This window comes from Papaver somniferum, chromosome 1 (assembly GCF_003573695.1).
Source record: "Papaver somniferum cultivar HN1 chromosome 1, ASM357369v1, whole genome shotgun sequence".
Classification (NCBI taxonomy): domain Eukaryota; kingdom Viridiplantae; phylum Streptophyta; class Magnoliopsida; order Ranunculales; family Papaveraceae; genus Papaver; species Papaver somniferum.
This window is the reverse complement of record NC_039358.1, coordinates 28672791-28684714: the sequence shown is the minus strand read 5'-3', so window position 1 is coordinate 28684714 and position 11924 is coordinate 28672791. Positions and strand designations below refer to the sequence as shown.

Genomic DNA, 11924 nt, shown 5'->3' with positions numbered 1-11924 from the left:
TAACGGAGTAAGTCGCGGAATAAGCATACGTGTAGACGGCATGCTGGTGTAGCTGTATGTACCTCACTGTCCCATGGAGATGCGATCTAAGCCACTCAATTTGTCTGGCAAAGAGGAGCGGCTGAGATTGATTTGCGACAGAAGTTCCATGCCGCAAAGGAATTGAAGACCGCACGTCGTGCCTACTTCGGACGCGCGTTTCGAGACGACCTACCATGATCGGTCTTGGCCGTTCAGTCAGGCGTGCAGTTGGCAGGCCAGTGTGCACGTCCGTACCTTACTGTCCCGTGAAGATGTGATCTAAGCCACTCAATTTTTCCGGCAAAGTTGAGTGGTCGAGATCGATTTGTAGTTGAAAACTCGTGGCCATGCTTAGTTTGGGCGCACGAATCGAAACGACCAACCATAGTTGGTCTTGACCGATTAGTCATATATGTAGGCGGGCCCACGGTGATTGTGTTGACATGCTCTGGGCCCTTTGAATCTACATCTACACCCTCCATCTATGCCAGCGAAGATGGATGGTTGAGACTGATTTGCCACACATGTGATGTGCCGCAAATCTTAATTAGGGTTTCACGTCCACGCTGCTTTGGCTGGACGAATTGGCAAGCCACACTTCTATTTTGGGGAGGCCGACCATGTGGGGCCCACGTTGGGACGGTGGTGAACGCGCCAATACCTGCCTGGTGGCTATGGATCCGATTTAAGCCATCCAATCATGCCGGTGAAATTGGATGGTCGTGATCAATTTGGGACCTTTAGTGGAATTTCCTGCGACTCTCAATTCTTCACGCTGACACAACTTCGGACAAACGTATATTGCAATCTGGTTAGGTTAAGGAAGAGTCGGTCATGCATGTAGGAAGAAGGTCCGCCGGTGTACACCACGATGCTTGTTCGACCGGCTTTGGGCTGATCCACACCGTCCAACCACGCCGGTGAAGTTGGACGGACGTGATGAACTTGAGACTACCATAGGCGGCCTTTGTTTGTACGATTCCTCCAAGCAGCTCCATACCAGTCTGGACATCCAACTTCAGGCTGGTGTTCGGTGGTAGTTTGGGAGGCATGGTAGGTATTCGACCGACCAGGGCATAAGTGGGCCTGTTGGTGGTCATGAATGTAGTAGCCTGCTCCTTCTGAGGATCGTCTAGGCTGGTTAAATCGTGCGGTCAAATTGTGTGGACGTGATTGTTTCTGAGACTGATATGGACAGTCCATATTCAAATATGTTTAATCGGTCTAGTATAACACACCGAGAGATGTAGCTTGTACGAGTATTTCGTGCATACCTCATTATCAACGTTTGGAGATTCATGTTACTCTGCTTAGAGCAACACTCAGTCGTCATGCCGCACTAATAATGAGAGTTCAACGGAACATGAAATACAAGTCTAGTCATGTATTAATTGATAACGCTATAAATTCACAGGGTATAAGAGATTGTTGCTACATGCTCCAATCTGGATGAATTAGCGAAGTGAAGAAGTATTCATCATTTTATTAGTGGCTTTGTCCTTTGCAGGATGTCAGCGCGTAATTTTGGCTTTTACAATTTTAGCCTCAAATGAAAATCCACCATCAACATTAAGTCCCGTGCCTAGCATATAATGGTTACACTATTGTGGGGTAGGCATGAGATGGTGACATACCTATGTGAGAAAGACAAGATAAAGGAAGCTTACCCGGAAGGACTTTGACCGACCGCTAGCAATTGTCCATGTGATTGTGACGTGAAAGTATGGAATTTTTGGGTGGGACCGGTTTCCTTCCTTGTGCGACTGAATCAAAAGAGGAATCCAATCAAAAGAGGAATCCTTGTTCTATTGGGATTCTTCCAATTGTTTGCTTATAAAACGGACCGACCCCTTTTTCTTTTCTCACGCATTTTTTTTGTTTGGCAGCTCCTGTCCGTGACTCCTACCTCCGCTCCCGCTGACGCTGCCGCCGTCGCCGGACTTTGTTGTTGCCACAGCACACGTACAAGGTATGTACTTCGTCCGTTCTCCCTTGTTCTCACTATTTTTTTTTTTTGCAAACCCTAATTTCTTAAGTAAATTCTTTTTGCAAGTTATATCATGATTAGTTAGCAAAACCGACGATATTGCCAGGGTTGCTTAGTAAAACAAGTCTTGAATCCATGAACATGTTGTTTTTTGAAGCATGAATTTTATTAAAATAATTAAAGAGATACGTAAGGGTATATGATACCCAAAGATTCGTCAGTTACAATTGGAATGACATACAATGAATCTAAAATAACAAAACAGGGGAGCAGGGCGTGAGTAGCGGTCTTCTGATCAGAGTTTCATCGAGGGGAGATGTTGTAGTCGAAGGTCAAAAGGTTTCAATTATTTCCACAAAAAAACGGTACTTTTGATGGACACGACACACTATAAGAACTTATGGTATATTTTGTGGGTAGTTGATAAAAAGAAAATGAAAGAAAATTAAATATGGACAAAACTTGTGGTATTGTTTTGTTGGTCTTCAATGAACATTTATTTCCTCTAAATTTACCTTAAGTTTTAGATGAGAATTATTTGTTAATTGGTTTTTAGTTTGTTAAGAGTTTTGTTATCTTGTGCATATAAAAGCCAATTATTAATTTTGGGAATGATAAAAAACAATAAAAAATACGAGAGATAGTGTATTTTGCATTGAAAAAGGTAATGTTTGCACTTGCATAGAAAAACCCATGAGCATTTACCTTCTCCGATACAAAATACACTATCTCATATTTTTTTATTGTTTTTCCCGATACCAATGATTGGTTCTTATCTTGTGCACGGATGTACAAAATAACCAAACCCGTTTGTTAATTGCTTCTTAATAATCGCTATATCTTGGACACACGAATGGAATGTCCCCAGAAGTTGAGCAAAATTGAAATTCCATCACAAAATATTTTAAAAATTAGAATACATCATTATGCATCTGCATCCTAATGTAAACAAATGATTTTATATTTCATTATGTTAATTGCTTCTTAATAACTGCTTAGCATATCTTGGACAGAGGAATGGAGTGTCCCCAGAAGTTGAGCAAAGCTGAAATTCCACCCTAAAATATTTTAAAAATTAGAATACATCATTATGCATCTGCATCCTAATGTAAACAAATGATTTTATATTTTATGTCTTACTTCCAAACTTATATAACTAATATAAAGAAAGATTTGTGAATACATTTTCGCAGTGAAACCCAGACTGACGCAGTGTCTAGTTTGACTAACATTTTTTTTATGCTAGGCATAGGCCCGTCCTGCCCCTGACGGCGTAGCCATCGGTTTACTCCCCACTGAGCAAACTCGGCCCTTTTGAAACAATATTAAAGTTAGTATAATTTACACTTGAGTAGAGACTCGAATCGATGACCTCCTACTTGAGAGTCAGGCTCCTAGTTTGACTAACATAAAATTTTTTTTTAATACGACACGGCTAGGCTCACCCCATGAGCAGACCTAACAAGTGGGACTAGGCCCCCCGTTAATCCAGCCACCACCCCAACAATAAAATCCGATCTCATCTCTTTCCATACAAGAAATTGGTGAAAATGGGGATCCAAACTTCCCTGGTGAGAATTGATCCTCTATCTGTAGCCCGCACTATGGACGAGAGGGTCGGGGTGCCTTAACCATTGTACTAGACAGTTGTTGGCAAACATAATTAGTTTCCTTCCTTTATGACATTTATCAAAATTTCTCTCTCTTCTCTAGCTCCTTATGAAAACCTAAAAATTCTTTACCACCATAAAAACTTGCTGCTCAAATCAGTCCATTTTAGGCTAGATTTGAGCAGGTTTCTTTCGTTTTTCTTGTTTTCTTAGATAGCTAGTAGTTTAGATTAAGTTTATTTAAGTTTTTATTTCAATCTCCATTGTTTTAGGAGATTTTTATAGTGTTTTTGTGGGTGTTTTGCCCTTTTTGTGTATGTCTTCTCATTTATGGAGATTCTCTACGCGCTCTCATGGAGTTTCTTTGTGGTTTCAATGGAGATTTTGGTTGGAAATTCAAGGCTGACGATCAAGATTCAAGACTTTGGGCATATTACTCTCATATTGTTATGAGAAGATTTCTTTTTCAAGAAGAAAAACTCTATCAAAATGGTTTGATTATATTACCAAAACCATTCGTTCAATCTTCGAATTGCTTGGTACTCTTGTTGGTAGTTCCTTACTTATCTTCATGAATTACTCTTTGTTAGTACCTTTTAATTGTATTTTGATCTTTAGTGCTGATGTTCTTGAAGCCCATGCAATCACTGTTTTTTATCATGAACGAAATTTTATGAGATTTAAAAAAAAAAAAGAATCCACTGAATACGGACGTAAGAGTTGAGATGCAATTATTCAGTGACTTGCCAACATCCGGAAAAAAAAAACTAACATTAAACTTACAGCGGCTAATCACCAATTAGTGTGAGTTAGTCGATGCTCAACAACCAAGCTTTTCTTCCCAAGTCATTCCCAACCAATTGCTTTTCTACGGCAGCTTGGGAAGAGCCTAGGCGCAATCCCCAATTACAATCGTAGACGGGCAACAGTTAGTCGTTTTTGTGGGGAAAAACAATGATTATCTCTTTTCTACTTTATAGCCCAATTTATCCAATTTTTAATTCAAAATGGAATAATGGATAACGATTATCCTTTATTCTAAAACGGCTAACCATTGCCTTTCTTTTACTTTTTCAAAACGGATGGTATCCGTTTGAAGAATCTTTTATCAAAACTAATGTGGATGCCGCTTTTATTCCTAACAATGGCGCAGCTGGTGCAGTGGCTCGCAACTCAAATGGAAGGTTCGTAGGATGTGCTTCTATCACGTACATGGCAACTTCTCCACTCCTGGCAGAATCGGTGGCATGCAGACTGGGAGTGGAGTTAGGAAAAGACCTAAACTATGACAGAGTGATCATAGAAGGTGATGCGTTGAATGTTACAACTGCAGTAAATGGAGATGTTTGAGAGATTCCTTGGAGTATTCGATCTGAAATATTTAAGATTAAGGATTTAGCTTATTTTTTTACTGTTGTAAATTTCCAGCATGTTAGAAAAATGCAAACTCTATGACTCATGATCTTTGCCAATTTGCTTTTCATAATAATGTAAATAGGAGGTGGAATGCAGATTCTTTGTATTTCCTCAAACCTCAACTATTGAGGTAGTTTCAATAATTAAAGTTGGTCTCTTTAGAGGCCTTATTCCTTCAAAATAAAATAAAATAATAATAATAATAATAATAATAAAAGCCAACACCTTCCATGGGTGTTGGTTCTCAGCTTGTAGGTAGGTTACCAACACCTTCCATGTAATATTACTATTTTTCCTATTTTCAATAAAAGCCCTCGAAGGCACGTTTCATAATAATAATAATAATAGAGAACGTGAGTTGGAATAGAGGTTTTAGGCTATGGTTTTCACCGCTCGGAAGAGGATGGAACCTCCAAAAGACCCGGTACAATAACATGGAGTGTGAGAGCGTATGATTTGTACGTACACGTGTGAGAGTGAGAGAGTTGAACTAGTCGTGTTCTGTCAAATGAGAGTACATATACTCTCAGTATATCTCAATCGTCCTCACTCAATTCTCTGAATGTTAGCAAAGATAAACGTCCAAAAAATAAAACCAAGATAACTATACAAGTCAGCGTACTCCAAAAAGTTAGGCAACTCCAATTAGCACATGCACGTATATAATAGGTCCACAAAAGAAGTGGCCTAGTATTATTGTGATGCCTTTATCCAGAACTGAAGGTTCACACTCAAGGTAACAGACAACAACTACTGAGTTAACATATCGAACTCAGTGAGTTACATTATCGCAGAAAAAGGTTGAGCTTTGGATTGTCTTTGATGGAGAAGTTCACCAACCAAAACACAGAGAACCAATGTGAGATTCGTACTTGTAGTGACACGTATACATCAATCCCAAAGTAGAAAATCAAAATCCTAAAAAGAATTTGTCGTCACACAAAAAGACAATATATTTCTGCCAGCTCACATATAGTATGGCGTCATTTCTTACGCATCTGCTTACGCCGATCGCCTGCGCCGTAATGGGTTTTTGAGGTGCCACGATATACTGGAGTTTAAAGCGGTCAAATAGTCAAAGGTTGAATACCTCGATCGCTGGAGTCAATGCTGATCAAGAAACAACCATTGTAAATTTGTAATGGAAAAGTTGGTAGAAAAAGACCGAAAAAGATGGAATATTTAGAATGAGAATCGGATGAAGATGATGTAAAACTTTAAGTGGTTTTAGAAACAAGATAAAGATTCTGATTGGAAATGAGTTTCTGTACTTATCCCTAGTAAAGAATGGGTCACGGGTGGGTCTTTTTCGTATTTAATTAGGTTTTTCATGAAGATATTGAGTTTGACACCAGAAAAAGGCTTCTAATTTAATCCGCATCTTATCGGTAAATAAATTAATCATATTTAAATTTTGTTTACCTTGGAGATTAGGTAATATAATGAAGCTTACGTCAAGGCTTTTGTTTTGGACGTCCCTTTGGTTGCTAAGCTAATTATCTTCTTTTATCTTAATCTGTAGCTAATCATATTCTTCTAATACAAATCATGCTTGTGTGGTTTGTAGTCACTGTGGTGTGTAAACCATAAATGCTACGCAGCCTCCAAAGTAAAGCAGTTTCGGATTTCAGCATGTGTACCACGTCTAGTCTAGGGAAATTAAAAGAAGCATATTCGTTGGCATTTATGTGAGGCCTGCCGCCTGCGTACCTGTAATTTGACGTGGGCTGTTCGCTGGACAATCACAAGATTCACAACTGCCATCATACCAATGGTCTCGATGGCCTCGTCCCTATCCTTCCGAATATTGCTAATGGGAGGGGTACTAAATAAAGTGGAGGTGTACCAAAATTATAATAAGACAAAACGGATTTTCATATAGGATAAAACAGTTTTTGTCTTCGTTTAGTACATCCCACTAGACCTGGCATCCCATTAGCAATCTTGCAAAAATGGCTCATTGGATCAATTCCCACATTGTACCGAGATAAATAAAAGATAAAACGCCACATGACCATATTCAGTGTAAGTGCAAGCCCTGCTATAGTGGTTTCTTTATAACTTGGTCATTCGGAGGCTTGACTTTAAAGGTGAAGAAGGTAACTTTAGAGGATTTTTTTTTAATTGATTCGGGGTCTGGATCTGATTCGGTCTCTGACTTGGTCTGAGTCAGATGACAGACCATTTATTTTATTTGTTGAGTCAAATTTAACTCGCGAACAGACCATTTATTTTTTATTTTGAGTCAAATTTGACTGGCGACCTGAATCAGACTTAACCACTGACAGATCGTTTTAGTCAGGTAATAAAATATCCTTGACTCATGATAACACCTTACTGATTCATATTTTGAAATCAAATCTAACTCAAAGAACAAACATATTGAGTCAGATCCAAATAAATCAGATGATTTATTGAGTTTACCAAATAAATCAGATGATTTCGGTTAGATAGAATCAGGTGAGTGACTCAAGAGAAATAAAAATATGCCCAAATATTGGGAGTAAGATGTTAAGCAATTTGGGATGTTTTAAAATGGAAAAGGAAAACCTTCTGAGCTCCTAAGCTACCTGTCAAATGTTTGTGAACCTCAAGTCAACAAAAGTGAACCTAGGTGTTTGATTAGTTTTGACCTTTATTATTTGATTAGCTTTGACATTTATTAAGCTAGCGTCAACTGCACACAGGCATAATTTGGAACAAGCACAAATATTATACTTTAAAGATTGATTTCCTATTTACATTCCGCAGTAAACTGAATAATCATCACAAAATTATACATTTGAATCCTTTTTACATCTAAGCTACAAATCCCTGCCTAATTCTTCTTCTTCATTGTCGCCGTCTTTTTCCTTCCTAATTCATTTACTTCCTCTGACCAAAATAAAAACACGAAAACTTATCCAAAGAATTGCAGATATTTACAACAATACCACAATCCAATACATTCCGATAAATTTTCCTAATAACTATAGCAGCACTTCATTTAGACTTTATACCCGAAACTTCCACCTGACACTGGATGTTGTGTCAGATACCTATGCCCAAACGAGTCGAACGACTCACTGTTATAATTCTGCAAGAAATCGTTCGAGTTTTGTTGAAAATAGTTTCCCGAATTAACCCGCTGTTGTTGTTGCGACCCGTTTCGACTTTCTACTTCCTCCTCAATTGACGATCTTTGTTGAAGATGATAATTCGTTGAATCTGGGTATGCTTGATTGTTTGTTGTAGACCTTCCGATTGTCGGATTACTGTTGTTGTTGTTGAGTTCTGGCAAAGATGCCATGGCAGCTAAACTGCTCCAATCAAATTTCGAAGTATCCAAATTTTGAAAATTCATCATCATCAGTTTGTTGTTGTTCTCCTGGTCTTGGAAATTCTTGAGTGAATTCATTCTAGGAAGTGAAAAGAATTGATCATTGATCTCCGGTAATGAATCAAGAACATCATCAAATTGTGAAGAAGATGAAGAAGATGATGTTCCGTTACTACTCTGTTCTTTAGATGATGTTATAGAATTAACTTCACTTGATGATGATACAGCTTTTTGAGCACTTGAATTCTTCTTGTAAATTCTACATAATACCCAGTCATCTAACTGCATGAATCAGTAAAAGAAAGAAATATTGGTATATGAATAAAAATTTCATGATAAAAATACAAAAGAGTATAGAAATGATTAGATTATGAGTACTTACACGAGAGCTGCCATGTTTCTTAGAATTCTCTAAGAGGCGATATTCGTGCATAATCCAATTGGTTTTAGTTCCTTTAGGAGCTTTACCAATGTAAAAAACTAAAGCTTTCTTAATTCCGACTTTCCGACCTTCAGTTGTTATAATCTTATCAGTTCCGGTTGCTTTCCAGTACCCAGAACCTGCAACTCTGTTTGGTCTTGATCCGTTTGGATATTTCCGATCTCTTGGACTAAAGAAATACCATTCCTTTTCGCCAAAAATTGCTTTACCTATTATGACATCAAAAATTCAATTAGTTTCTTTCCACAGGTAAGATCTAAAAACAAAAGAAGAAAACCCAAGTCAAAATTGAAAAAAACTTACTCGGTAGAACCCAAGGATCAAATTTGTAGAGATCAATTTCACCAATGATATTCAACTTGAAATTATATCCGGCCACTTTTCTACACAGATATTGAACTAACAATTCTTCATCGGTCGGATAAAATCTAAACCCAGGCGGCAATGATAATTGGGAGACTGGGTTTAAATTATCTGAAATTGCCATCATTCCCAAAATTTATTCCCAACTATCGACTCTTGCGTTTTCTTTGTAATTTCAGGGTTCAGAATTGAATGTTTTGATGATTGAAAGAATTTTTCTATCTTTCTTTTTTTTCTTTCCTTTGAAGTTCACGCTCGTGAAGGTTTTATATAGGGGAGGGAAAACACGTAAACATATAAGTGAGAATTATAGTGATGACGTAAGTGGACTCGTACAGGTCGTAATGGAAACGACACGTAGTGATATTATGGTGTTAACGCCGACCTTATCCGGAACAAACGGGAGTACTGAGTTTTCTCGGCTCATGAACCCGATAACAAAGGAGGTGCTGATTCAGCAATTATGATAGACACGTAGAAGTTAATACAAAAAGCGGTTATTCTAGAAAGGTAAGCACAAAGACAAAACTTGCGTGTGTATAAGATTTTTTTAAACACGTGGTTGTAGTAAGTCGACCTATTATTTTTGGACGTCAACAAGAATGCGAACACGTGTATTTGTAAAGTATATCAGTTGAAATTTAAAAAAAGTCGGCAGGCCGAACTAAGGGGTTGAATAGGATGTTGTGTTACTAAGACTTTTCGACACATAATCACATTTTCTTTTGTGTTGGTAGGGGTGATTTTCAGAGTTAACTTTTCTACTACTTAACAGGTTTAAGCCTCACATAGCATTCAGGTGTCCTTTATGCGGTTTGGTAGGTGTCCTTTCTGCAACATTTTTCTTTTACTGTGATTTCTCCAAAAGACTGTAAGAAGAATTAATTCAGTTTATACAGACTTGATCAATGCGATGACTAGAACCGCTTTTACGCAGGAAGTATCCAACCAATTACGAATACTTGGACTGCTTCTAATGCCCCCTTCCTTGAACTAAACTATGATGCCTCATTTATTAAAGAAACTGCTCATGTAGGTCTGGGACTAATGCTGCCCAGATAAAGCAACGGATGCAGAGCAGGCAGAAGCGAATAGTACATTTATAGGAAACAATGTGGTGCATCTGGTAGCAAAAAAAAAACTTTTCTATGTCAAAAGGCATTATCAAAGTTTAAGCCTCACACATCAACACAATCAAGAGCATCACGCTTTACTAGCAAAATCACATTATCTTTTGCCCCATCAGAGTAACTATGACAAAAGAGCCTCACTTGGATATCAAACCCATCGCTTTTAGCAAGTATTCATCACAAGGGCATAATTGAAGTGCTTGATAAATGACAAACTCTATCACAAGGTATCAAAGAGCTCATGCTTAAACATATTTTTTAGGTGTTAGTGACCTAATATAAAAATATTCCATTGCTTACAGGAACAAGTTACATTTGCAAACAAGCAGTGATAAGCAATTATTGTTGAAAAAATTCATTTGAACTTATAAAATTGGGAACTTCTTCATTAATAAAATGGATGATGTCAAGAAAAACCACTTAGCATGCAAAACAAACACATCTCCAACTAGAACAAATTAAGCATATGCTTACCAATATAAGATTGTGAGATTTCCACCGATCCGCCTTTTGAACAGGACTTGCACTTGAAAGTTGAAAATCTTTTCAGAAACAACATCATTCTCATTTCTTCTACTGCAAAGTCAAAGAAATACACCAAACAAGTAGAAGCTAATGCAGGATGTCATTGCTGGGAATAATCAAGCTTTTTCTACCTACAAAACAAATTCCCTTCATTAGGTTAAAAATCAAGTTCCTTCAAATCTCAGTTTTAAAGTTTAAACATCATAGATATCACCAACAATACAAAACCAAATTGAAGCCCGGATATTGTGATTAAAGTGGCTTTTAAACTACTAAGATGATTTCTAATGTCCTACATGGTATCATTCAATTTTATTTTTTTAAAGTGGTGAAAGGAATTAGTTTAAGAATCAATAAAGATAGATAGCAGCACATACATGTTTAGAATTAACAGAGGGACTTTTCTACTTCAACAGGCATTTATCAAGGAATAAGCCTTGCACATCAACACAATGAAGCGTGTCACTTAGTTTAAGAATCAATAAGCTGATGAAGATAGATAACACCACAGACATGTTTAGAAGAAACAGAGGGAAAATTTCTATGTCAACAGGCATTTATCAAGGTTCAACAGGCATTTATCAAGGTTTAAGCCTTACATGTCAACAACACTCTTCACTTTCAAGATACATTATCAGGCATTGTGAAGGGTAGTTAATCAATCAAGTTAAGTTAATAGTAACATTAAAACTAGACCCATCTATGACAAAAGAACCTCATTTGGATGTCAAACCCATAGCTTGTGATAAGTATGGGCATCACAAGGGCATCATTAAGAAAGAAAGTCCACCAATATAGTGGCAGAACGTGAATAATCCCAATATGATTTCAAGAATAAATTGGAACAAATGATACTTTTCCAAGTTGAAAGGTATTATCAAGGTGTAAGTCTCACACACATCAACACAATGAAGTGTGTCACTCTTCCTAACAAAAACACATTATAAACTAACTTGCCCCATCAGAGTAACTATGACAAAAAAGCCTCACTTGGATGTCAAACCCATAGCTTTTAATTCAGTATTCATCACAAGGGCATAAGAAAGATAGTGAATAAACTACAAACTATAATGTGAAGCATACAGGAGCGTATGTATGAACATCAACAAAG

The 11924-nt window shown here is 37.5% G+C and overlaps 1 protein-coding gene across 1 annotated transcript; it reads right to left on the bottom strand.

The window, feature by feature from the left end:
* Positions 1-7724: 7724 nt before the first annotated feature.
* Positions 7725-9419, bottom strand: LOC113281986 (NAC domain-containing protein 72-like). The gene is made up of 3 exons (XM_026530903.1): positions 9099-9419; positions 8736-9004; positions 7725-8635 (listed from the first exon to the last, which is right to left on the bottom strand). The coding sequence occupies exons 1-3, from the start codon at positions 9283-9285 to the stop codon at positions 8021-8023; spliced, it is 1071 nt and encodes a 356-aa protein (XP_026386688.1). The 5' UTR covers positions 9286-9419; the 3' UTR covers positions 7725-8020.
* Between the last annotated feature and the right edge of the window lie 2505 nt (positions 9420-11924).